The 26,839-nt window shown below is 40.5% G+C and overlaps 2 protein-coding genes across 2 annotated transcripts in view; one reads left to right on the top strand and one right to left on the bottom strand.

Annotated features, from left to right (window-relative positions):
- The window catches only part of mgat4b (alpha-1,3-mannosyl-glycoprotein 4-beta-N-acetylglucosaminyltransferase B), a 126,170-nt gene extending 114,487 nt beyond the window's left edge, over positions 1–11,683 (top strand). Inside the window, exons 12-15 of the mRNA XM_003217461.4 lie at positions 1,239–1,317; positions 3,337–3,424; positions 8,460–8,572; positions 10,609–11,683. Of these exons, the coding sequence (XP_003217509.1) occupies positions 1,239–1,317; positions 3,337–3,424; positions 8,460–8,572; positions 10,609–10,632 (304 nt within the window). The 3' untranslated portion in view covers positions 10,633–11,683. The remainder of the gene's footprint in view (positions 1–1,238; positions 1,318–3,336; positions 3,425–8,459; positions 8,573–10,608) is intronic.
- ltc4s (leukotriene C4 synthase) lies at positions 11,579–26,704 on the bottom strand. Its single transcript, XM_008104847.3, has 5 exons — positions 19,328–26,704; positions 18,097–18,196; positions 16,578–16,648; positions 15,259–15,340; positions 11,579–12,714 (listed from the first exon to the last, which is right to left on the bottom strand). The coding sequence occupies exons 1-5, from the start codon at positions 19,383–19,385 to the stop codon at positions 12,615–12,617; spliced, it is 411 nt and encodes a 136-aa protein (XP_008103054.1). The 5' UTR covers positions 19,386–26,704; the 3' UTR covers positions 11,579–12,614.
- Between the last annotated feature and the right edge of the window lie 135 nt (positions 26,705–26,839).

A 26,839-nucleotide genomic window follows, 5' to 3' on the forward strand; every position in this document is an offset into this window, starting at 1 on the left:
TATCTTCATTTTTTAAAATCATGTCAGAAGCGAATTCAGAATACACTGCAAGTTGCTTCTGGTGTGAGAGAATCGGCCTCATTAAAAGCTTTCTTAAACAGGAAGGTCTTTAGCTGTCTTTTAAAAGATGTCAGGGAAGGATCTGATTTTTATAAGATGTCAAGGAATAAGATTCTGGACACACTTCCATGACTGATGCCCATAGAAAGGCATGGGCTTCTATACAGATTTTCAACTTTCCTTTTGGTTCATACTGAGCTTTGCAGGCTGCTTATCTAAATTTGATGGCTAGGATTAGGGAAGGAAGAAGGGCCTTCATCCTGTTTTCAAATGTGTTACTTGCAGATAGCATGGTATGCTCAGTACAGTTTCAAAAGTGAAGAAGCTAAATCTACTTGCTGCTCATTTCCCAAGTGGTTGTGAGACACATCTATTCCCATTTCGTCAGGAGACTCTTCCCTTGTCATAATTCTTGTTAAGGTCCAGTGGTTGTACCTCTGGTTTGCCAGTTGGCACTATTGCTGCATTATGTCCCAGTGCTTGGGATTTACCAAAAAAGGGAGGGTTCTCTTTGTATGTAGTGAGATGTTAAACCCTTTCTTCTGCCCCTTAGTTTTGCTTGGGAGCAGAAACCAGTGATATTCCTGTGAAGGGACTGTGTCTTTTTCAAAACTGTTTTTTGTAGACGGCACCTGGGCTGTATTCTTGTTCCAAGAGCCATAACTTCTCTACTTCCGAACTGCCTAAATGTGTCTAGAAGCCTGGAAACAATAGATGTGGTCTCTGAAAGCTCATCTGTTTGTTAAATCTCTTTTAGCCATTAATTGAAAGGGCCTTTTTTTTAAAAAAAATTATCTTATCTGTGCAGAGTCATTTTTTCCAGAATTTGTTCTTGCATTCAAAATGCACACACAATCACATCTTATTTCTCCAGTTTGGTAGAGCTGAAAAGCAAACTGCTTTCACCATGGGGATGGATAATTGTGCTTCTTACTTATATTCATTCAAATGCAGTGAAGTGCTTAATTTGCAAGAGCAATCAAACAATCAATCTGTAATTGGTTGTTTGCGCACTTAAGAGTTGCCTCTCTCTGAGTGAGTGTTCTTGGGGAGGAGGGACACCTGTTGCAGCCAGACATCTTGGTAAATGGTACATGCGCTCCTGGGGGGGGTTCTCTTATATGCTAATCTATCCTCCCTGTGAATCTCTGCAGACATTGTTGGTTTTGTTTTCACAGGTTTTTCTTCCGCAGTGGAAACATTGAGCACCCTGAAGATAAACTCTTCAACACTACAGTGGAAGTCTTACCCTTTGATGTGAGTGGGCTGAGCTTCTGATAGGACAGATTTTCCTCAAGCTTCCCCATACTGATTTCAGCCCCTAGTTACAATTTCCTCCTGGACTCCTTGGATAGGCTTAGAAAGATTTTGTAAAGTCATGCTCAGAGCTCAGGAAAGTTACCTTTGGGGTGGAATCTAGTTGTTAGTTTCAGCAAACCATAGCATGGCTGCTCTAAGCAATAACCTCAAAGCTAGAGTATTATAGTGAATATGGTGTGGATCTATCATTAAGGCTGGTTCAGAAACTGCAGCTAATGCAAAATGTATGAGTTGGGCAAGTACATATAACATCTCTGCTGAAAGATTGCAACAGTTGTCTCTCAACTATTAGGCTAGGTTGAAGGTTTTGATGTTTATAAAGTCTTATATAGCTTGAGACCCAATTTACTTTAAAGACCCCCTTTTCCCTTGCGCACACAGAAGGCATGGAAGTCTTCCTAGTAGTTCCATGTGTTCCAGAAATTTGCTCAACAGTAACTTAGCTCAGAGAATTTAGTGTGATGGCTCCTGTGTGTTGTATCACGTGCCTTCCAGTCACTTCCAGTTGATTACTACCCTAAGATGAACCAATCATGAAATGTCATTGGCAAGATTTGTTCAGAAGAGGTTTGCCTTTTCATTTCTCTGAGGCTGAGATAGTGTGACTTATTTATTTATTTGCTCTATTTCTACCCCACCTTTCTCTACCCCGAAGGGGTCTCAAGGCGGCTTACATGGAGACTTGCCCAAGGTCGCCCAGTGGGTTTCATGGCCAAGTAAGGATTCTTTGCCTCCAGAGTCGTAGTCCAATGCTCAAACTACAATACCATATTGGCTTTCAGTGGCATCTAATATATTAAATCTTGCTTGTTATTGCTGTGAAAAACATTTTTGCAGACTTTCCCCATTTAGTTCAACTAACATCTATTTCTTGGGTCATATAAAGACTATGTTAATTTGCATGTTGTATAGTCTATGATTTTTTATACTGTGATTTTTTGTTAGTGTACACCACTTTGAAATTTTGGGATCTAAGCAATGTATAAAGTAGACCCATTGACTCAGTGCAGTTTATCTGTGTCTTGTATCCAGTAGTTTATCCACTGGGTCTAATCTAGTTGGGACTAACCAATCAGATTGAGGCCTTGGACTACAATGCTTAGGTTGAGAACCAACATTACTTCAAGGTAATATAAATGTCTGCCAGTGGAGTTATGTTACAAAACCCTTTGCTGAATGCCAACGTAGCACAACATACGGTACGTAAATCAATAGTCAATGCACAATTGCAGTGAGCAATGTGCAGAGGCAATGCAGAGATGTAGTGTGCATTCACACACTGTTCTGTATGCTTTAATGCAATTCCACAGGTGTGCAAATCTGCTTATGGTTTCATCAGCTGGAAATGACTGTTACATATTGTTTAAAAAATATAGTCTGTGTGCCTGTTTATGCCATAACAGGATGCCAACTCTAGAGCCATACTACGTAGGCCATTCTGAACCTTGAAGTCTAAAAGAGTAACTTTTCTAGTCCATTGTGATCTTCTGAGAATAGGTGGTGAGTTCATATTTAAGGGCTGATCTGTTGCATCAATTTTTTTTGGAGTTTACAGGCTAGGTCCTCATTATTTTGTATTTGGATAGCACTGCAAAAATACCTCCTAGTGGGGACCAAGCATGAACCAGAGTCTAAATTCTAATTCTTGACACTTTGTTCAAAAATCTAGAAGTAAGTCTGTGTAGTTATCCCATTTAAAAGATGTGGCCTGTGGCAAGAAAAGGCATCTGAACCTGATCCTTACAAGATATACTTTAATAGACATCTTCATGGGTTCTGGAAAGGCGTCATAAAGGATTTCTAGCAACCCTGCTTGTTAGAGTAATGCCCCATCTCTGAAAACATCAATATTGCCGTGGTGCTTTTATGGTCATAGTGGTTCAAGCTGTACCCACAGCAGGTCTCTTAAATCCTTGTGGCTGGCTTTTTACAAATATTGTCTGTTTTCCTGCACAGAGTCTCCAGTCAGATAAGGAAGCCCTGCAGGAGGGGAGAGCAACGGCCTTCAAGTACCACAGGACATCTGACGGCTACATACAGATAGGTAAATTGCTGGTTCAGGGCAAACAGGAGCCTGCTGGTTGAGGAAAATGCCTTGTGTATGTTCTTTTGGATAACACAACTGCACAGAGAGGGATGGTGCAGGAGGCTTGAGGGCAGAACCAGCTTATTCTGTATTAATTAGTGTTCGCCTCTACCCACACCCTTGATCTGGAATTGAGAGCGAAAGTCATTTGCTTAGAAAACATTTGGTATTTGATTCCAATATTTGCTTATTCCCTAATCATTGTATTGCCACAGTGATGGATTTTTTCTTCACTTAACAAATGTTGGCACAAATGTTGCAGTAAGTTTGGACACACTTAAAGGACAAAGAAATCTGCACTGATTTCAAATACATTTGTGGGCGTGGGATATGGAAATGATCCCAAAGGGAATATTAGATTGTGCTTTTCAGTACATTAATTGGGAAACAAGTACCACTGCAATCAGTGGATCCCATATCTGTAGCGTGGTTAGAATTCACTAAGGCGGTTACAAAGGCACAGTTTAGGACCACGCATTCATGACTGGTTCATATTCACAATCTCTTCACATTCACTCGTTTGTAGAATATGTAGATGTTATAAAAGTACCCCAGTTGTTCACTTATCAGGCAGCAGCCACTGTGAGCAATGGGAATCTGTCCTTCTCTTGATCAGGAACTGCACTACGTGTGAAAAAGATCTTGGGAGTCCTCATGGACAACAAGTTAAACATGAGCCAACAATGTCATGGGGGAGCAAAAAGGTCAATGGGATTTTGGCCTGCACAAATAGGAGTATAGTGTCTAGATCCAGGGAAATCATCCTACTCCTCTATTCTGCCTTGGTCAGACCACATCTGGAATACTGTGTCCAAATCTGGGCACCGCAATTGAAGGGAGATATTGACAAGCTGAAATGTGTCCAGAGGAAGGTGATTAAAATGATCAAGGGCCTGGAGAACAAGCCCTATGAGGAGCGACTTAAAGAGCTGGGCATAATAAGCCTGCAGAAGAGAAGGCTGAGAGGAGACATGATGCGGGCCATGTATCAGTATATGAGGGGAAGTCATAGGGAGGAGGGAGCAAGCTTGTTTCCTGCTGCCCTGGAGACAAGGATGCAATGGAGCAATGGCTTCAAACTTCAGGAAAGGAGATTCCACCTGAATATTAGGAAGAACTTCCTCATTATAAGGGAGAGATGTTCAGCAGTGGAACTCGGCCCTGGAGTGTGGTGGAGGCTCCTTCTTTGGAGGCTATTAAACAGAAGCTGGGTGGCCATGTGTCAGGGGTGCTTCGAAGACGATTTCCTTGCTTATTGGCAGAATGGGGTTGGACTGGATGGCCCATGAGGTCTGTTCCAACTCTATGATTCTATGAATCTATGATCTGAGGACAGGGACCCTAATTCTGGCACATGGCGTAAATATCAGTTAGTAGCTTCTTTATTGACATTGGAACAGACCACTGTGACTCACAGGGGGCGCTGTCTGTGAAGATGAATTGGAGGTGGATGAATTGAGAAACACTACACAGCTGGATATGCACTTGCAATTGCCTTAATGAATTCCAAGTGACATCTGTAGGCCTGGACATAAGCCTACCAGTGGGAGAAATAAGCGTCTTTCCTGGGTGGGTTGCAGTGTTGTTATCTTCTGCCTGCATTCGAAGTGTAAAAGAATCGGCCAGTTGTGTGTGTTTGCATCATCAGGGAAAGAGAGCATAATTGCTTCTCAAATGTGCACGCCCTCATCTAGACTTCTTCTACATCTATCAGAAGGAACTCATTTCCTGGTGGTTTCCTTGCTCACATTTCTTTACTTAAGAAAGAACTCTTAAAAGTTTGTACCCCACGATCTATCTATCTTTCTGACTGGCCCCAATAATAGGGTTTGAGGTGATGATAAAAGTGAGATCTTTCATATTTCAAACAGCTTCAAATCTTCAGTAGGTAAACCAAAAATGGTAGTAAAATCAGATCTAGGACTCATCCTCTCCAGTTCTGTCTTGGATGCAGAAGAAAACAGACACAGCTGAGTAAATAATGTCACATTTTAAAAACCAACGACCAGCAAAAGGCCTGAGGCTTTGGAAAGCTACTGACAGTCAGAATAGATGGATTTCTATTATAGAGACCCATAATCAGGCACACATGTATTTCATATAGTGGTTTTTGTGCTTATGTTTCAAATATCAAAAAAGGAGGGCTTTCTCTGTAACTTGCATGTACCAATATTGCTAAGAAACACCAGGAACAGAGCCTTTCTGGTGCAGCAGAATGACTTATTAATGGGCTACCTTTTCAGAAGCCCTGGCTTTAAATCCTATTCTGCTGCCCAGAAAATGATTTGGGTTTTTTTTGAAAAAAATCACTTCTTTCTCTTCAGCTCCACCTGTCTGTTGTACATGATAAAAAAATACTGATCTTGATTTCTAACCTTGTCACAAGGATTTCAGGTTGATTTGTGTGAAGCATTTCAAACATTGGACAGTTTTACTCTGTACTCATACCTTTCAGTTTAGACCATTACCAGAATACTGTTACCACTCATTTGTTGTTGTGTGCCTTCAATTTACTTCTGACTTCTGACAACCTAAAAGGACCTTGTGATGTTTTCTTGAGCAGCTTCTTCAGAAGCTGCATGTTGTTGCTTTCCTTTAGGGCTGAGAAATGTAGTGTGTCATGTAATGGGCTTCCATTTGGTTGAGTAGAGTTTCAGACCCTGGTCTTTGGGAGCATTGTTCAAAACATTACTGTACATTGATTCTGGCTTACTTTACTCTCATTGGGCAGGATTTTATTTTGTTTGGGGGCAGTTCCTTCCTCCTGCCATTAACTTTTTGTATGGTTGATAAGCTCCTACTGCAAACATTGGGGTGGACTCCTTTTTTGTCATGCTTTCTTCTCCAGTGGATTGTGCTGGCTTTGCTATACAGGGTTAGGCAACGGAATGGGAGGCTCTCTTTGGGTTGGTCTTATAGGTCATCGAGTGATTTGTGACGAAGTGCTGCCATCTACTGGACAAGATGTCATTTTGCAAAATAATCCATATTTTTTTTCTATCTAAGCTTTGCTTTCTTACTTATGGTGACCCTAAAGTGAACCTATCATGGGGGTTTCTTGGCAAGATTTCTTCAGAGGGAGGCAAGGACTGTAAATCTGTAGTCCTTTCTGGGCATGGCCTCATGCAATATCAAAGCAGGTCTTCACTGTATTTATTTGCTGGTTTGCTTGATATCTCACCTCTCTCACCTGGGGTTCATGGCGGCCCACACAACATGATAATCCAGATACAGTTCATGCAGTTATTAAAATACAATTGAACCAATCAATTGATTGAACCAGTCATGATATCAAAAGAATAGTTGGGTTGAAATCAGTTTTAAAGCACCTGCTATTACTTGCAGTGTGCCTTCAAGTTATTTCTGACTTATAGTGACCTGAAAGCTAAGGAAATTGTGTGATTTTCTTAGCTGTATTTGCCCAGAGAGGGTTTGCCTATACAGTCCTCTGTGGCTGAGAAAGCGTGACTTGCCCGAGGCCATGCAGTGAATTTCTATGGCTAACCAGCAGTTTGAACCCTAGTATCCTGGTGTCCATGTCAAACACTATGTTGGCTCTCAGCGCATCTCCTCCCTGCCCTAGTCAGTTGCCAAAAGGGCTACTTGAATAAAAGATTCCTGGCTGAGCAGAAGGCCAACAGGGTAGGGATTTGATCAGCCTCCCTTCCATAGTTTTTAGCCATCACTCCCCTTCCTTTGTTGTTGTTGAATTGTCTTAGCTACAGCTCTTTGTAGTTTCATGCCATTCCGGCTTTCACTTAATTTCCAGGTTGCCTTTAGAAACTTCCTGTCTGTGCAGTTGAAAGCAAAGGCATGCTCTCTTGTGTTATATCTGTAATAGAAACCATGGTGCTGCTTCCCAGGACAGGCTGTGGCTATTTTTCAGGTTTGAATAAAGGCCACGTCCTTCCTGTTGCACAATATTATGTTTCCCTTTTGAGAACTTGCATGGGAGGGGGCAGATAATAGCTCCTTCCCAAGGCTGCTCATACTATTGCGTCACTCTGGGAAGAAATGAAGAAATCAGTGTGGATGAGTCAGAAAGGAGACCTACATAGGGAAGCCCCTACACAGCAGAAAGCTTTCAGTCTACACAGCCCCAGTGCCCTAGTTGTCAGTTGTACTGATTACAAGGAATGTGTAATGGGCCTCACAAGCATTCCACACATATATTAGCATCTGTGTACTAGTCTTGTTCTGAATATTTTGGGATGGTGAGTAACCTCAGCAGTGTGGCATCTTAAACTTGCTACTTGAAAAACTAGTTTTATGATTTCACAAATTTAAGGGTTGCTATGAATTGGTCAGGCTTACGGAGTGATGGTTAGAATGTTTTTTAAATGAGTCCACATGCTAGAGCCAGTCATATATAAAATTCAGTCTGAAAGAAGGGCTCAGTCCCAGCCAGTCTGAAATGTTGACTTTCCTAAGGAGGGTGACAGTGGCTTAGGGACCAGGTATTAATCATGACTCGCCAACTCCTACATTGTAAACATCAGACATCTGAATGCAAAAGCATTGTGGTATGTCTTGGCATTTCTCTGCATAAATGCTTGCATTGGAACTGGCCAATAAGATATTTTTTAGGGTGGGGAGGCAGAATCCCACTGGAGATTTACACTTGCATAACCAGCCACTTGCATAAGATGTTGAAGTTGTTTTGGCTTGCATAAAGAAGTCTCTGAGGCTTCCTTATGTATTATCTCCCTGGTTCCACAATGGTCTGTGGTCCTGCTGGAGGGACAGGTGAGCACATCACCTGTCCCCATTTGCCCCAGTATGGATGCCCCAGTTCCCCCACAACCCTGAAAAGTTCTCAGACTCAAGCTGCAACTCTACTAGCTATGCTTGCTGTAGGATTCTGGGAATCACAGTTGGGGAAAAAAAGTTTCCATCTTCTGGAAATGGCTCTTTACAATGGGGTGCAATAGCATTATTGTCACACAGAGGACCTATGGTTTGTCTTGAAACGATTTTCTCTGTCCTCCCACAGGCTCCTTTTCCAAAGGCATTGCTGAAGGAGAAGTAGACCCTTCCTTTGGTCCTTTGGAAGCAATACGACTGACCATCCAAACTGACTCGCCTGTATGGATCATCTTGAGTGAGGTAATCTTCTTTGGGCTGTGTGTTGTCAAAGGCTTTCATGGCCGGAATCACTAGGTTGTTGTGAGTCTTCCGGGCTGTATGGCCATGTTCCAGAAGCATTCTCTTCTGACGTTTTGCCCACATCTATGGCAGGCATCCTCAGAGGTTGCCTGACATAGATATGAGCGAAATGTCAGGAGACTCACAACAACCCACTTCTTCGGGCTGTTTTTCCCTCTTGAGGACCAGCTTCTTAAAGAGTGTTCATTCACAGCTGGAGCTCATGCCTGTTATTTACTCCAGTAGATTTCTCTAGACAGCATTGCAAGATTTCCCTAGCACTAAGCCTGACAAGGAGCCCCGGTGGCAAAGTGTGTTAAAGCACTGAGCTGCTGAACTTGCAGACCGAAAGGTCGCAGGTTCAAATCCCGGGAGCGGAGTGAGCGCCCGCTATTAGCTCCAGCTTCTGCCAACCTAGCAGTTCGAAAACATGTCAATGTGAGTAGATCAATAGGTACCGCTCCGGCGGGAAGGTAACGGCGCTCTATGCAGTCATGCTGGCCACATGACCTTGGAGGTGTCTGCAGACAACGCCGGCTCTTCGGCTTAGAAATGGAGATGAGCACCAACCCCCAGAGTCAGACTGGACTTAACGTCAGTGGAAAACCTTTACCTTTACCTAAGCCTGACAAAAAATTGAAGTTTTTCAGAAGTTCTATCTTCTGGATAAGAGTGTTATCTCTTCCATTTTACAAATGTGAATGGTATAGGGAATCACTATTTTTTACTCTATCTTAGCTAATAAATGGTCTGCACACAAAGCCATCTCCATCTTGGAGAGGCCCATGCCAGAGCTCCCATAGTATGTTCTCTCCTGACAGGATGCCACAAGCCCCTGTACTCTCTAAAGTGCATCAAAGTATTGCTTTGGAGAAAAGTAGCACAGTTAAAATAGTGACTCAAGACTGCCATTGCTGCGAGACCAGAGGAGATGCCAATGGCATGTGACTTGAAGTCTCTGCACTATTCCTGAGTGACCTCAGCGATCCACTCAGCCAAACAAAACTGGGTTAATCTATAAATACAATGACCTCTTGGTCTTGGTAGCTGCTGGTGGGGGTTTGGTTGCAGAACCCCTGTGGATACCAAATTCAGTGGATGCTAAAGTCCCTTTATATACAATGTTGTAGTTAGTATAATAAAATGGTGTCTCTTATGTAAATTAGCAAAACCAAAAGGTTGCTTTTTGGGATTTTTAAAAATAATTTTACTTGTGGATGGTATAATCTTTGGATACAGAGGGTCAACACTATTTGTCTCTGGCAACCACTTTCATAACACTCATTTATATATTTGTCAAGCGGTGATATGTAAGGAACCTCCACAAATCAAGAGTATAACCTTTAGTTAGTTTTTGTAATCTTAAAAGATGCAACACATCTGTGATTATTGGATGTATTATTAAAGTATGTTGTGTTGTCAGTAAGATGCAAAACTGGCCATTTTTTTCCAGACCACATTTCCCAAATCAGGCCTTTGTCAGTAATATGCAATCTTTATGGCTATGAAATCCTTTCCCACCACATTCAGGGATTACATGTTACAGTTACGTGATGTTCCAGTGCAGGAATCAAACCTTGCTTTTTAAGAGACATGTTCTGTATCATGGCTGGGGAGTCTGTGGCATCACTGCCAACCTTGGCCACTTCTTATTCTGTCTGGAGCTGGTAGGTCCAACATGTTCTCTAAGCCTACTACAGAAAAAATGCAAAATTGGTTTCGGGGTTGTTGTGTGTTTTCTGGGCTGTATGGCCATGTTCCAGAAGTATTCTTTCCTGACGTTTCACCCACATCTATGGCAGGCATCCTCAGAGGTTGTAAGGATGCTTGCCATAGATGTGGGCGAAACATTGGGAGAGAATACTTCTGGAACATGGTCATACAGCCCGGAAAACACACAACAACCCTGTGATCCCAGCCATGAAAGCCTTCAACAACGCATCAAAGTTGATTTGTTAAATCCTAATAGATTTCTCTCTGAAAACTCATATTTTCAGATATTCCTGAAGAAAGCCGATTGAGCTTGAAGATACAAGAAACGATGCACACACAGTGTCGCTATCGGCTCTTCTCCTTTTCTTCCTCTCTTCTGTGAAACTGCAGATGTGGCAGAATACAGGGAGCTGACTCCTAGGCAAAGGTGCTTTCAAAGGGTACCTGGCTGCTCTACGCAGAAGAAGCAGCAGCAGGCAGTGAAACTTGGCAGGGTCTTGGAGTTTCCTGACCACATTTCCTAGGAGAAGAGAAGGATTTCTCTTTCCACATGCGGGTGCTGGACTGAACTACAAAACAGCAGCACCAGGGCTGGCCTGCTGTGCGCCTGGCTGCCTTTGCAGCTGTAAGAAGAGAAGCATGGAGATGAATGTTCTGTGTAAAAGATTTGTTTCTTTAGTCCCTTGAGCAAGGACCACAGGACTCACAGGCCTCTCCCCTTGCCCCTCCTCGGTGTTGATGCCTGAATGTATCATCCAAGGGTGCATTTAGATATATGGGTTTAAGGAAGGTGAAGGCCAACGTGACTATCAAGCTCTCACAAGCCGCAGTGAAGCTTTGAGGTGTGTGGTGGGAAGCGGCTGTTCCACCAGCCAGCCCCTTCTGTAAGTAAAAGCAGTTGCTCCAGGCTGGGTGACTGGTCAGAGATGGGGTGTAGGGAGGAAAGGGGTGAGAGGTGGAGGCGACAGAATGGCAGGGAAACAATAATAATGCCACCACTGTGCCTGCCAGGGTGGTACATGCCCCCATCACACAATACAGCTCATGTCGAAGTCACCAGTGTCTTCATGCCTTGAGGAGGAGTGCAGAGTCCATCCTTTTAAATCCATATCTCTGTTATTTACTGGTTGGTGTGAATTTTGAAGAAAAAACAAACATGTAGGCCAGTTCTCAAATGGTAGGGATTAGAGTGTAATTTTTAAAAAAGCAAAACAAAAACCCATGTCTCTAGCGATACACTGGAATGCATTATACTACTTTAATGTGATGTATTTTTTATTATTGGATACATTTGATTTTTTTCCAAGTATATCTATATAAAATATATATTAAAATGTGCACTGTAAAATTTTAATTCCATTTAACATGGTATGTTTTGTTTTACTTGCTCTTCACTGAAGCACTGAATTCTGACCACTTGAACAGGAATTCACATCGAGTGTGAAGGATGTGCATTCATTAAAAAGGTACCTGCTGCACTACAGCCACAAGAGATTTTGCAGTGGGGATGATATATGCTTGAATCCAGATGGACAGCCACTTCCTATGCGTTACAGGCCTCCTCATTTGAAAAGCCAGGTCTTTCGTCCCCTATTGCCACAAGGTTTTTCAATGTTTTCCCAAAAAAAATATGCCCCGTCTTTCAGAAAATATGAATGATCTTTACTTCTGGGCCAGAATCACTAACTGCTTTTAACAGCTGTTCAAGCCTTAGCAAGAAGTTGAAATAATGCCAGAAAATTATTTACAGAACTGAGAGCTCAAAAATTAGGATGTTAAAAAAATACGAAATAAGAAAATTTTATTCCTTTTCTTAAACCCAGTTAATACTTTCAACTGAAGTAGACTCACTAAGCCAATGGAAATTCCGTAAATGCAACTTTCCACGTATCATTTTAGTTCAATTATTCCAGTCCTGTTGGGACCAGCAACCAAATTTGGGGCATTGTTTCATGCAGGCATCGCTTAATCAGATAACTGAATGTCCAGGAAGCAAAAACCAGCTCTGAGTACACAGAACATTTCACAAGCATTGCTCAAAATTCTTCCTTGTATAAATAAAAATCTAAAACACTCTTTTTAAGAGTGAGAACTAATCAAATGACATTTTTGAGGTTCAAAGTCATAGTAACATCAACATGGCTCAGAAAAGACATTTCCGTTGAACTGCTTGCTAAATAATTGAGATACAGGCACTCAAATGTGAGGAAAAAGAAATAAAAGTAGAGGTTGGTGACGTAAAATAACCGGGACTGTTTGTCATGACTAACTTGACAGCTAAGTGCTAGAATCAAAAATAAGGGAAGGCGATAAAATGGGCCATGAGCCCTACCACAGACAAGGCAATAAGGACATACAGTACACCAGCACTAAAGTACATGGGCCTCAATCTGTGCAAAAAGAACAAAAAATGTTATTATTAGTTCAAGTTAGCAACTTTACCTTTGTTTTAACAAAAGCTTATCTCTACTCATGGTGTCTACATTAACATGATAAATAGATTTGTGGCAACGGTGTTGCTAAACACCATTGTACTAGAGTTGCTGTCATGAATTTACAATGTATTGGAAAGTATGAGAAGTCAGAAAACAATCCAACTCTCTCAACCTAAAATGTGTTAAAGTATTTTGTTGACAGATTTTCAGTTGTTAGAGATGCTAAAGCAATAAGAGGCCTTTTTGGAATTTCCCTTTCACATCATCAAACATTAATTTGCAAACCAATATGCTTATAGGAAATAATGATCACTTAAAGAAGAGGGTTGGTTGAAAGAGAAAAGCTCCCTCTACCAAGAAACAGTCATTATTACAATGGAAATGTCACCTTCAAGAATACTGATGTTGGAAATGGCAAATATCACATATACATGTTCAGTGGTAGCTGGGAATTGAAACTTGAAAAGCATCCATACAGCAACCCAACCAACATGGCTTTCCAAAACACCAATTGGTACCCATGTCCACCTCAGGTACATGGGTACCAATTTTGCCATATCTCCATCCCATAGAATGGTTTCAGCCCAGAGGTATACATGAATTGAAAATAAACTCAATCCCAGTATACATCCTGTTTGAAAATGACCTTTCCAGGGCCTGGAACAGTTTGTGGGGAGATGTGGCTAAATTACTCTGATATCAGCCAGGGGAATTTTTAACCAAAAGCAATTACTGTGAAATGTTTTTTTAATGTTGCGGGAAGAATCATGGCCTGCCAAAGTCTGAGCTCAGGCTGACATGGCTCCCTAACACCTGACTGTTGCTCTCTCCAGATTTAATTGAACCAAATATGTGTTAGGATTCTTGTTATTTAGGAGAGATGAAAACCAAGGAACACTTGACTGTCTGCTTAAGACTTCAAATGTGTTGTATATGGTCTGCGGTGTCCCTTGGGTGCCCCTCTTGTTTGGGTGGCTTGGGTTTTGGATCATATCAATGATAAATAACAAACATGACCCCTGACCAGTTAAGAGATCATAACCTTATAATCTTGTAACTACTAACCAGGATGGCAGCCATTGTGTTCTACACGCGTCTTGTATGGAAATTCATTCAGTCATAGAAAGGGAACTGATGCAACACCAGCTGCTCTTAGAATCATAGAATCGTAGAGTGGGAAGAGGCCTCACGGGCCATCCAGTCCAAATGTTAGGCAAATGCTGCCCCACTTTCTACTGGTGAGAATTTTCCAAAGGTTCCAGCATTTACCCAGAGTTCAATTTCTTTAAAACCAGTAACAGGAAACTTGAGGTACTGTGATATAAGGATCATATTTACAGATATACAGGCTGGGTATAATGCACTCAACTCAGCAACATATACCTATCCGATTTCTTGGGATAATTATAGCACCATAGGCTTCTGCTTCTTGCCTGACCCCATTCAACACAGACTAATAGACTATGCACAAATCAGCTTGGCTTTCATTTGCTCTCACCAGAGGATACATTACCATATTCTTTTGGGAAAGGAAAAGTGGGATATCCCCGTCTATCACCTTGAGAACCTCTCACTGACAATCAGTCTTAAATCTAACTGTGTCATTATCTCCAATAAGTGATAATGTATTTTATAGTTTTAACTGTTAAATATGTACCTAGAATTAAACTCTAATTAGCAGAGAAGAAAGCTGTTCCACTAGTATTCACTCTTAAGTAGACACACTTAGAACTTACTTTTGTTTTGCATGCTTGCCATGGAAATACCTAAATGTGAAATGGGCAACAAGTGGGGCTAGGGAGACGGCACTTCCTACTGTGCACCAAGCCCAGTCTTAATACTTTTACATGTCCCTCTTACTGGTGAGCACAGAGGCAATATAACCACGTACTTTGGGGGGGGGGGTACAAACCGTTTTAGGAAGAATATTTTAAAAATAGGAAGTCAATACAAAACCCAAAGAGGTGTGGGAGCCATGTTTTGCCCCCAAAATTGGAAAAAATGTGGGTTCAGTTGTCCTAAGTTATAGCCTTGAGGGGCTATAGTTCCCCAGTCCTACTGCATTTGACGTTATCCACTTTGCTTAATCCCAATTTAGCAACATCCAATGTCCTTGGACTTCTTTGAGGCTTCAGCCAGCAAGACTTATCCAGAATTGTAATGGTGTCTTTTGGCTGAACTCCTAATTGGTATCCTATTGTTCCATTCCAGCTCTCAGAAAAAAATGCAGACTGGGCTGGAGCTTCCGCTTTCTACTATCAGGTCCTTGAGATGTGTTTGGCTCTTGGATCTACATTAACAGCTTTACTTAACAGTGCCTTAAGAAAAAAATTATAAATCTGGAAGAGGGGATCTAAAGGATCACTTTGACCAAACTAGTACTATCAATGCCAGTTTAAATTTTAGAAAAATTAACTGATCAGAACAGAAGGCATCCAAGGAGGCAGGCAACTGTCTGTCTGAGATGTGAAACTAGTCTACACAGAACATAATGCTCACCTTTCTTGTGCTGAATGTGCATACCCAACGAAGTACTGATAGCGAGCGTACAGATAAATTAACCCACAAAATGCAGCCAAAGCTAAGAAAAAAAGAGGAAACAAAATGGTTGTTATGGAAAGACTATGAAACACTGATCACATGAATTGAAAGCCACAATCTGATTAAAATTCTAATCTAGGAGAAGACATCTGGATAAGTTCCTGCATAAAGAAATGTATCTTGTTGCAACTGAAATGCCATCTATAGCTTATTGCTCATGCCCCTCACCACTTTATTGCAATGTCACAAAGGGAGCATCACTAACCGTTTCCAGACTTACCAAGGACACCAAAAACTGAGCACACATTTGTGCTGCCTCCCCCACTTTTCCAAGTGCTATATATCAGTGTCAATCCAATATCTAGTTAACTAAAGCTGTCATGTAAAGTAAGACAAAAACCGTTTCAGCCTAAAGAGATGTGAACTTTTCTCCCCTTCCTCCCCTCTGCCAAAATTGTGAAACTGTCATCCAAATTTAACATTATAGTTACTGCTTGGAAATGCCTGGCATGATTGCCGATTACAAACCACAAAACTGAATGCTACTATGTCTGCTAATCCTTAAAGTGCTCTAAGATTCTCTGTGGCTTTATTGTGGCAGACATAAAAAAACTACCCTTCCAAAATACTAACCATGAAAGGGAGTCCTTTTTCACTTGCTTCCAGCATTGTGATACTGTTACAACTATGGGGTCAAAGCCAGCACTCTAGATGTTTGGGCTGAAGAATAACAACAAAAAACCCAATACCATGCATGTACTCCATAAACTGCTTTTGAGGAGGGATACATATGGTCATCTCCTTTTACCCTAGCTATCAACAGTCTCCACAATAAGAGTACACACACTACAAGAAAGGTGTAATATTTTGCATGGCAAACACCCTTGTTGTGCGTACCCCTAGGGAAGCATGAAGTGACCAAAACTGCTGCATCCTTATGCATCCACGCACCTAACTGCTTCTTGGGACAGAGCTCCCTGATGATGGCATGCTATTTGCATCATCCATAAGAAATACTGGCCTCCTGCAATCATGTTTACCATTTACAAATATTGTAAGAAGCTACCATTTCTGATAAGCCAGATGTAAACAAAGTGAAGAAATGTGTGTTTAAAAACCTTTTAAAATATACTACAAAAATACAAAGTATGAAAGATTTATGTAGTGTGAAAAAGTGCCCTAGTCTGCTAATAAAGAATCAAGTTTCTGTTATGTTTTAGCTATGCAAGCAGTTCAGTGGTAAACATTAAGAATATGAATTAGGATTTGCTTTTTACCTTGATTGGAAAAGACTCCAGAGACCCATAAAAGTGACAGAAATATTGGAAAGTATTCGGAACAATTTGCTCTAAATAAAAGCAAAGAAAAATATTTTTACTCCATAATTCAGGAGGCTAGGTGGAAAGAGCATGGTAAGATCAGGTTCGATAGCTTTCTTCTGGAAATCCTACCTAACCACTTTATAAGCTCCAAGTAACATATGATGCCATGGAAATAACATCACAAATGGCATATTTTTCCTGTCTCTGATCCAGTGTTTCAATTCACACTGTAGATATTAACACACACACCCCTCTTTCACAGTATTTTCACAGCTGAATGAAACTCCACATGAAAACTTTCCTGAAGATACAAGCCTAAGCACGTAATGGTGGGAGAAATCTAGAGATTAGTAGAAGTGTTTTACTTGGAAACTGCTTTTCTAAGAAGTGGGATTAAATTATGCAAATCCTATCTTGCAATCTGAACTGGTTCAGTTATAACTTACCAACTCAGTGATTATTAAAACTGGTTGTTGTTGTTGTATGCTTTCAAATCATTTCTGATTTGTGGTGACTCTAAGGTGCTGGTATTACCAGATTTTCTAGGTAAAACTGGTTCATAAGTGATTTGTCTTTGCCTTCCTCTACAGCTGAGAGAGCGTGACCTACCCTAAGGTCACCCAGTAAGCTTCCATATCTGGCCAAGTATTTTTGGACTACAACTCACAGAGCTGTCAAGCACTGATATGAGGCAAGGTACATGGGGAGAAGAAATAATGCATTTTGGACATCCTCAGGTTGAGGTGCAGTTGGGTGTGGAAACTAGGGGGCAGTTCTGCAGCTAAAAACTGGGAAAAGTGAGTAGATTTTGAGCCACTGGGGAAGAAAATATTTAAGAAGAGCACAGTGATAAAGTTGATGATTTTGGCAACAGGATTGAAAAGGGAGAGAAAAGGGACAGTTTCGGTCCCATCACACTGCTCAACTGAGTCTATAAGGGATGGAGAAAATCAGAAAAGCCACAAAGATCCTGTAGTTCTAGAAGTTCACTAAAAAGCAAACATGGGTGCGTTAGTTCCACTAAGACTGCCAGATATGGAAAATCTCACCTATAGCTATAAAAACACTTGAGTACAATCTAGATGCTACCCTTTGTTCAATGAATCTTTAATGTTCTTGTCAATGACCAGCACTGATCCCTTGCTACACAGAAGGTGGAAGAGGACCGTGATCACCAAAGTGCCTTGTCCATGGAAAAATAAAACCACTTTCTGTGAAATCATTGCAATATCTTTGTCAAACATCTGTGGTGCACGATATCCAATTCGACTGAAAGATTTGGCAATGAACTCTTTTTAAATGTAAACAATTTACACAGTCCCTAACTCTTGGCATAATACTCCAGATTGAATTATGCCAATATACACTAACTTAAGCCTCCTCTGCAATTTTAATCTAAACTTCACTGCAAGTGTGGCTTAGGACATAATAGTGCATCAAAACTGAGCACGCTAACCCAATCAGTCAGACTTACTGGGCTCTGAAGATCCTTTCAAATTCTTGTGGACCTGTTGTTAGAGGTGGAGAGATTTTGCACTTCCGCCGAGCATAGATCACCTGCATGGCAAAATAGGCTGAATAGAAGGAATTGGAAGGCAAGAGGGAGCAAAGGGAAAAGAACAAACTATTTTACTTGGTGAAGTGATGAAGGCTTTGTGATGAGATACAACAGCCCCCCCCCCCACACACACACACACCACCAACAAACACCACCTTCATTTGATAAGCAAATATGAACAAAGACATCATTTCCATGATTATCAATGATTTGCAAACTAGTTGATTTTTCCTCCTGGCCATCTTGTTCTTGCCTCCTTCTCCAGGAGCAACTCAAGGGGCCTGAAAATATTCTAAATGCCCTTGAATTAAAACTCATTCTGCACAGCCAGACCATACTGTAGTTTTGGCATGTCTGTTCACCTGTCTTGTTTAGCACATTTCATGTTTGCTGTCCAGTTTTCCTTTGGCATTTTCAGTCTTTTGGCATTTGGGAAGAACTGTAAAAAAGGACTAACTCTTAAGCACTTGATGGTGGGGAGGATCAATACTGCATGAAGAACAAAAGCTTGCTCTCAGAGTCTGTAGCACTCCCAGTTTTCTAAATATTTAATGGAAACAGCCCATTATTTTGTCAGCAAGTATTCCTAGAAGGAGACTTCTGAAGGCGCTGATAACAAAATGTGTAAAGAAGGACAAGCAAATCTGCCATCTCTGTAAATTCCTTAGCTTCATCGACAAGCATAGTTTTAATGAACAAAGTAATTACATTCTTGCAAACCCAGTAAAGATTAATTTTCTCTTTTGCAATGACAAACATTTTAAATTATTTTCTGAACCAAGTATTTTCAGTTTTGACTCTCTAGTTTGTTTCTGTGTTCAGTTAATTATGGTTTAAATGAACTAAGCTTATGCTGTAACAAACCTATGAAACCTATGCTATGAAAGCCTAGTTTTTACAACTAATCCATCTACCCTAATCTGCCCATTTAAAAAATAGCAAGGGCCACATGTCTATTATATTTTAAATACAGAACAGGATTGTCAGGGCATGACAATGCACTGAGCAGATTGTATTCTCTACAGCCAACTTCAATAGGAAATATATGCACATTGCCAATCTAACATACTGGTTTGTAAGATCTAAAAATAGACTCTATTATTAAACTTTCATTGTAATACGTAACAGCAGAGGTTATGTTCCTTACCTTGTTCCAAGACTCCCAAAATAGTAACTGTGGCCAGCAAGGCTATCTGATGCAGCATGTTGGTTCTGCAGCAAAAGCAAGGCAACCAGAAAACAAGGCAGACTTCTAGGTGGTGGACTTTTAATAGGCATACCCACAGCGCCTGTCAATACAATCAGGCAGCAAAGCCTTCATTTCCTCTTCCCAGCAGATGGTTAGTTAACTCCTTGCTGGCTGGACAGTCTTGACTGGATTCCAAGAAGTCTTGCTACCAAAACCACTTCTGTGAACTTCCATTACATTAAAACTGCATACACGTATAAATATATATGGCCAGTAGAAAAAAGGAACAAAATAGAATAAACCACAATGCAATGCACTAGAATGCAATATTAAATATACAATTAAAAACAATGTGAAATACATTTTATCACAGTGATTAAAAATGTGGTTGTAACACACTCCATGATGCCTAAAAGCCTAGCCTATTAAGAACAGCCAGTTCTTTTTTTTTACAAACGTTGCATCTGACCATTTTCAACATGCACTGTAGGCAACCTCATACATGTTGTAATGGAACATTTTAAGTTTAATCAACACAATGGAGGCTTAACATCCCTACCATGGACACCAGGCTGCCTTAAACAGGTACCTACATTTCAGATTCTCATCAGTGTGACAGCAGATGATAATCTCACTTTTTCTTCCATTTGTTATCTCTAGCTAAAACAAGGCTAATTCGAAATTGCATGATTCAAAATTAAAGCGAGAGTCAATGCAGTGTAGCAGTTAAGAGCTGGATAACTCTGGAGATCAGGGTTCGGCCACTGAAACCGACCGTGTGGCCTTGGGAAAGCTACACTCTCTGAACAGATCTTCCGAAGAAACTCTCGGTAACGTCACTGTAAGTCAGAATTTACTTGAAGAAACATAACAGTAAAGTGGGGAAAACAACTTTCATTCTTATGAAAATGAGAAATATTGTCAAAGGGGATCTTCTGTTGTGACTTTTCATACCCGAGACTTTACCCCTTCTTTTTTATGAGGCATTGCCACCTTTCTTAACCCACTGACCACTGTAACTGGGAAGTCCTGGCCTCCAGTGAAGCCATGTGTGTTTGCCCAGTACTTCACATAAGGTTCCTTGTATTTTCCCTCTGGACTGTCAGCATTAATCAGTGGAACCATCCTGTAGTTTCTTGACTGCTTTCAATTTGTTTCTGATTCAAGATGACCCTAAAGTGACCCTACTGGGATATACTGAAGTTTTGTTCAGGGCTGCTTTGCCTTTATTTTCCTAGGCAAGGTCGCCCAGGGAATTTCAAAACCCGACCTCCGGAGTCATAGTCCAATGCCCAAACCATATATTAGGATGCTTTTGAAACATTGATTGTGTTTGATGTGCAGCATTACATTTTGTTAATACAAATCCAGCAAAAGCACACTACTAATCATCCATCTTTATTACCGTTCAAAGACCCAATTTGCTCAGCAGAAAAGGTACACAGCAGATTCATAAACTGATAAGACTACTGTATATAATCGAAGATAAGCCGAGTTTTTCAGCCCTTTAGGCCGGCAATGGAGTCTGCAGGCTATTGCTTGCAATATATATTTCTCTCTTACCCTTATCAGTGTGTTTTCTTTTGCAAAACTTCTCTTGCTCTTAATCAAGGGAATGGTTGGAAAGGGAAAGACGCCCTTGCAAGTCAGGAAGAAAAATGTATATTCATTAATCTTATGAAAGCATTTTCCCCTGAAAGATTTGTTAAACTCTCCTACAGATATATAGGCATTAACCCCTTGTAAGCTTTTGCAATCCTTATGTAACCATATATCTCCATCTATCTATCTATCTACATTATTTTTATATATGAATTTATCCTCAGATGTTTGCAAGTCTCTGCAAATCCTATATAGATATAATTATCTATAGAGAGATGTCTGGATAAATATGAATATATTCTTACCTACCTATATATAGGGTTTGCAAATGTTACGGGGGAAATGCACACACACACACATAGAGGATTTGCAAATGTTTCAGGGGAAAATGCATATGTGATATTAGTATATATAATTATAGATCTATATCTAGCTCTGCTTTGTTTATATAAGCATTAAATGTTTGCCTGTTACTATGTTGGCAGCTGACCTGAGTCCCCATGGGGAGATAGGGTGAGATCCAAAGTTTTATTATTGTTGTTGTTGTTGTTGTTATTAGGTTATTGTTGATACAATTTTTTTGTTGCCCCTACTTTTCCACTTACAGAGCTAGTTTATTGTTTTTCTTTGAAATACAGTAAATATTCAAAAACATTTAACCTACTGAGGCCTTGATTAATGTAATTTTATTAATATCTATTTTTATTTTGAAATTTACCAGTAGCTGCTGCATTTCCCACCCTTGGCTTATACTTGAGTCAATAAGTTATCCCAGTTTTTTGTGATAAAATTAGGTGCCTCAGCTTATATTCGGGTCAGCTTATACTTGAGTAATTACGGTACTTAATAATGCAGGAAGTTGTACCCTGGCTACCTCAGAGAGAAACTTGGCAACAGCCAGGGTCACATGGGAGGAACTGTCACCTAAAAAACTTTACATGGAATTGGGCTGATCTACCAGGTAGGTTGCTCAGTAGTGGGTGAATAACATGTGGCTTAGCCAATTTGTAAAAACTGCAGACAATAAGATGTAATGAATATATTCAACATCCTGGTTATTCCAAGCTTGGGCAGATGTCCACTGGGGTCTGATAAGGTTTCTTCTAGATCATTGATGAATATATTAAACAAGGTAGAGGCAAGGATGCAGCCTTGTCTGACTCCTCTGGGCATGAATATTTCTCCAGAAAGTTGTCCAAGGTTGCCACATCTGATCTGTAGCTTACTGTCACTATACAGGGCCTTAATAAGTCCTAGAACTCTTTTATCATTTAAGTTCTTGCCCATTTTTTCCCATTGTTTAATTCTAGAGATGGAGTCAAATGCTAATTTCAAGTCCATGAAGGCCATAAACAGCTTACCCTGTAGCAGTCCGACATGTTTCTCAGCAATATGAGACAGAAACCACAGTACTGGCTTTATACTAAGAGAACATAATACTATCATATAGTCTACATGCCAGATATAAATGTTTCAAATCCAAACCCAGAAGATGCAATTGATGAAAGGAGACAAGAGAGAAATACAGCAGATATGGATCATCATATGAGAATAATAATACAGGGAGGGAACCATAATATTTTTCCAGTTCTATACTATTTATAGCCATTTTCCAAATGCTTCATACCTACATCAAAACTTTGGACCCTTCAAATAAACAGTATCTTCTTTCTGTTGGGGACAAGTGAAGGGCACAAAGTCTACTGGAAAAGTATTTTCATACTGTATCTGAATAACTATCAAAAACATTTCACTCCTTTTTCACTTCCTTCTGTGGAAAACAGGATGACCCAGCCTATTCAAACCATGTTTTCCTTGGAAGTTTCAGTCTAAAAGGCATGCATAGGAGAGAAAATTTATTCTACAGGTTTTGTGCAATGAGCAGCAGAAGTGGAAAAGTCTTTATTTATTTGCTTTGACTACTGCCCTAAACAACTACTATCTTGAGAGGGTATATCAATATCTGATGCAAAAATCCATGCATAGAATCATAGAATAGTAGAGTTGGAAGAGACCTCATGGGCTATCCAGTCCAACCCCCTGCCAAGAAGCAGGAAATCGCATTCAAAGCACCCCCAACAGATGGCCATCCAGCCTCTTTTTAAAAGCTTCCAAAGAAGGAGCCTCCACCACAGTCTGGGAGAGAGAGTCCCACTGCCGAACAGCCCTCACAGTGAGGAAGTTCTTCCTGATGTTCAGGTGGAATCTCCTTTCCTGTAGTTTGAAGCCATTGTTCCGCATCTTAGTCTGCAGGGCAGCAGAAAACAAGCTTGCTCCCTCCTCCCTATGACTTCCCCTCACATATTTGTACATGGCTATCATGTCTCCTCTTAGCCTTCTCTTCTGCAGGCTAAACATGCCCAGTTCTTTAAGCCTCTCCTCATAGGGCTTGTTCTCCAGACCTTTGATCATTTTAGTTGCCCTCCTCTGGACACATTCCAGCTTGTCAACATCTCCCTTCAACTGTGGTGCCCAGAATTGGACACAGTATTCCAGGTGTGGCCTGACCAAGGCAGAATAGAGGGGGAGCAGGACTTCCCTGGATCTAGATGCTATTCCCCTATTGATGCAGGCCAGAATCCCATTGGCTTTCTTAGCAGCCGCATCACATTGCTGGCTCATGTTTAACTTGTTGTCCATAAGGACTCCAAGATCTTTTTCACATATACTGCTGTCTAGCCAGGTGTCCCCCATTCTGTATCTTTGCATTCCGTTTTTTCTGCCGAAATGATGTATCTTGCATTTATCCCTGCTGAACTTCATTTTGTTAGTTTCGGCCCATCTCTCTAGTCTGTCAAGATCGTTTTGAATTCTGCTCCTTTCTTCTGGAGTGTTGGCTATCCCTCCCAGTTTGGTGTCGTCTGCAAACTTGATGATCGTGCCTTCTAACCCTTCATCTAAGTCGTTAATAAAGATGTTAAAGAGAACCGGGCCCAGGACGCAACCCTGCGGCACTCCACTCGTGACTTCTTTCCAAGATGAAGACAACGCATTGGTGAGCACCCTCTGGTTCGTTTGCTTAGCCAATTACAGATCCACCTAACCGTAGTTTTGTCTAGCTCACATTTTACTAGTTTGTTTGCCAGAAGGTCATGGGGGACTTTGTCGAAGGCCTTACTGAAATCCAGGTACGCTACATCCACGGCATTCCCTGTATTGACCCAACTCGTAACTCTATCGAAAAAAGAGATCAGATTAGTCTGGCATGACTTGTTTTTGGTAAATCCGTGTTGACTATTAGCAATGACTGCATTTGTTTCTAAGTGTTTGCAGACCACTTCCTGAATGATCTTTTCCAGAATCTTGCCTGGTATTGATGTGAGGCTGCCCTCACGGTAATTGTTTGGGTCGTTCTTTTTCCCCTTCATGGACAACCTGCTCATATGGTTAAGAAGGTTGCAACTTCTGATTCGTTTGTATGAATCCTGGATATAAATACAACCTAGCAGAAACAACTCAAAAAATTAGTACAAACTTCCTGTGTGCTCATCCCCTAATTATGACTTGATTTCCTTAAGGAAAGAAAAATAACAACAAATCCAAGCTGCTGTCATCAGCGTTTCACTGTAGTAAACATCATCATGGAAAACATGATGTAAATGCTTTCTTACACTTTCTGTAAGTGAAAGTGGAGCCCTGGTGGCGAAGTGCATTAAAACGCTGAGCTGCAGAACTTGCAGACCGAAAGGTCCCAGGTTCAAATTCCGGGAGCGGCTTCTGCGCCCGCTGTTAGCTCCAGCTCCTGCCAACCTAGCAGTTCGAAAACATGCAAATGTGAGTAGATCAATAGGTACCGCTCTGGTGGGAAGGTGACGCCGCTCCGTGCAGTCATGCCGGCCACATGATCTTGGAGGTGTCTATGGACAATGCCGGCTCTTTGGCTTAGAAATGGAGATGAGCACCAACCCCCAGAGTCAGACATGACTGGACTTAACGTCAGGGGAAACCTTTACCTTACCTTTATCTTGTGGATTTAGTTTTAGTACTGATCAGAAATTCCTGGGATAGAATAATAGAATCATAGAATATGTTCATTATGTGATCTTTTGCACATGCCATTGCAGAAGAACTTTGTTTTTCTAATAAACACAGTAGTTTTTGAAAGTCTGAAGTGGACCCACCTGTGCCTCAGGTACTATCTATGAATGTACGATTTATGTCTTCTTCTTGCACTTCAGAACAGTGCTACAGGCTACTAACAACAATAAAATAGCAAGTTAGGATTAAAATATATAAAAAAACAACTAAATCTATAAATTTTAAATGATACTGCAACCAACACACAACTACGTCAGCATTCAGTAAAAACTTGGCTTAAAAGTAAAAAACCTATTCTTAATACAAATGTCATTTTGTATCAGAAAATGGATGACAATAATGGAAATAGACCAGCCTTCTTTGGCAGGGCATGTACTGTAATGGCTAGAAATGACATCTCTCAGAGCAGGTAGAGCTGGCATACTAGCCTTACCTGGGTTAGTGCCTCTCTAGCTACAGCTGTTACCTATACATTTAGGTTTCAGATTGAGTTGAATAGAACCATCATCAAACTTGGGTCTCCAGACCACCACAGGCTCAGCAGAACCCTTTTCTTTGGCCTGCCTATAAAATGCCCTTTTTTGTTTGGATTAAGCTTGAATTTATTTCCTTTACAACATTGCTGATATTTTGCATCAGATGACATGATGAACTAGAACTGTCAAGTCATGAATTGTATATCAAAGCTTTGAGGCAAGTAGCAGAAAGGGTAAAGGTAAAGGTAAAGGTCCAGTCATGTCTGACTCTGGGGGTTGGTGCTCATCTCCATTTCTAAGCCAAAGCGCTGGCGTTGTCCGTAGACACCTCCAAGGTCATGTGGCTGGCATGACTGCATGGAACGCACAAGATCTTTCATAAAATAATCAATTCCTGGTTTACTTCTAAGCTTTATTTTTGTGCTACATAATATCTTGCTGATGAACTGTAAATCACCCAGAGATCTAGTAGGTCCTAATCTACCTTCACTCTACCACTAGTAGGGAAAGCAAAAATGCAATGATTCTGAAATAAAACACCAAGATTTCACTGTTTTTCCTCCTTTGCCCTCTCCACATTTCCTTACACAGAGATAAAACTGTGTTTAAAATACTGCCTCAAATTAAAGATATGTTTTATTTTACAAGGTTTCTCTTATCAGGATTGAAACTATGGTTAACTTACCATGTGACAGTGGCTAAAATTCAAACTTGGGTTGAACACAGATAAGAATCACAGATAATGTAGATGCATATCTAAAAACTGGAAATTATAAATGAAACCTATATAACACTGATGGCACATCTTGAGTTTATCAATTCCACATTCAAAAACCAACATTCTTCAGATTCAGCAAGCAGTGTTTTTTGCTCCCAGTGTGTCAAAACAATTTCTCAGTATGCACCTTTCATGGTTCAAAGTTACAATATCTTTTTCTTAGCCTACTTTTCTAACAAAAAAAGCACTGAAATAAAAGTCTGGAAATACCAATTCAATATGTTACATCAACACATTGTATCCATGTCCTCTAATACTTACACTACATTAACAATATTATGCTTAGTTTTTCTCCCCAAGAATCAAAAAACTAAAAATTCAAAAATGTTCACAAATACAATGAAAGTAACTCAACAATTGACTCATGTTAAATGTATCAGCATTGTGATAGAATATGTGAAGCATTAAGTGAATTCTTTCTAAAATCTAATGTGAGGAAATATTAAAAGACCAAATGGCAGTTTTCACTAATTCAATGCGTATCTCAAGAAAAGGGATATAAATGTATACAGAGTCAGTTTCAACAGCCAGATAATGCAAAATTATAGACAGCTCATACAATGTTTCACAAACCAC

The sequence above is a fragment of the Anolis carolinensis genome, chromosome 2 (genome assembly GCF_035594765.1).
Source record: "Anolis carolinensis isolate JA03-04 chromosome 2, rAnoCar3.1.pri, whole genome shotgun sequence".
Lineage (NCBI taxonomy): Eukaryota > Metazoa > Chordata > Lepidosauria > Squamata > Dactyloidae > Anolis > Anolis carolinensis.

Bases quoted from the DNA above. Each gene is read 5' to 3' on its own strand.
- ltc4s (XM_008104847.3), bottom strand. From the start codon at position 19,385: ATGCTGCATCAGATAGCCTTGCTGGCCACAGTTACTATTTTGGGAGTC. The intron at 16,649-18,096 runs GTAAGTCTGACT...GCTTTTATTTAG, and splicing joins GAAAGGATCTTCAGAGCCCA to AGCAAATTGTTCCGAATACT. The intron at 15,341-16,577 runs GTAAAAAGCAAA...TTTTTTTCTTAG, and splicing joins TGGAGTCTTTTCCAATCAAG to CTTTGGCTGCATTTTGTGGG.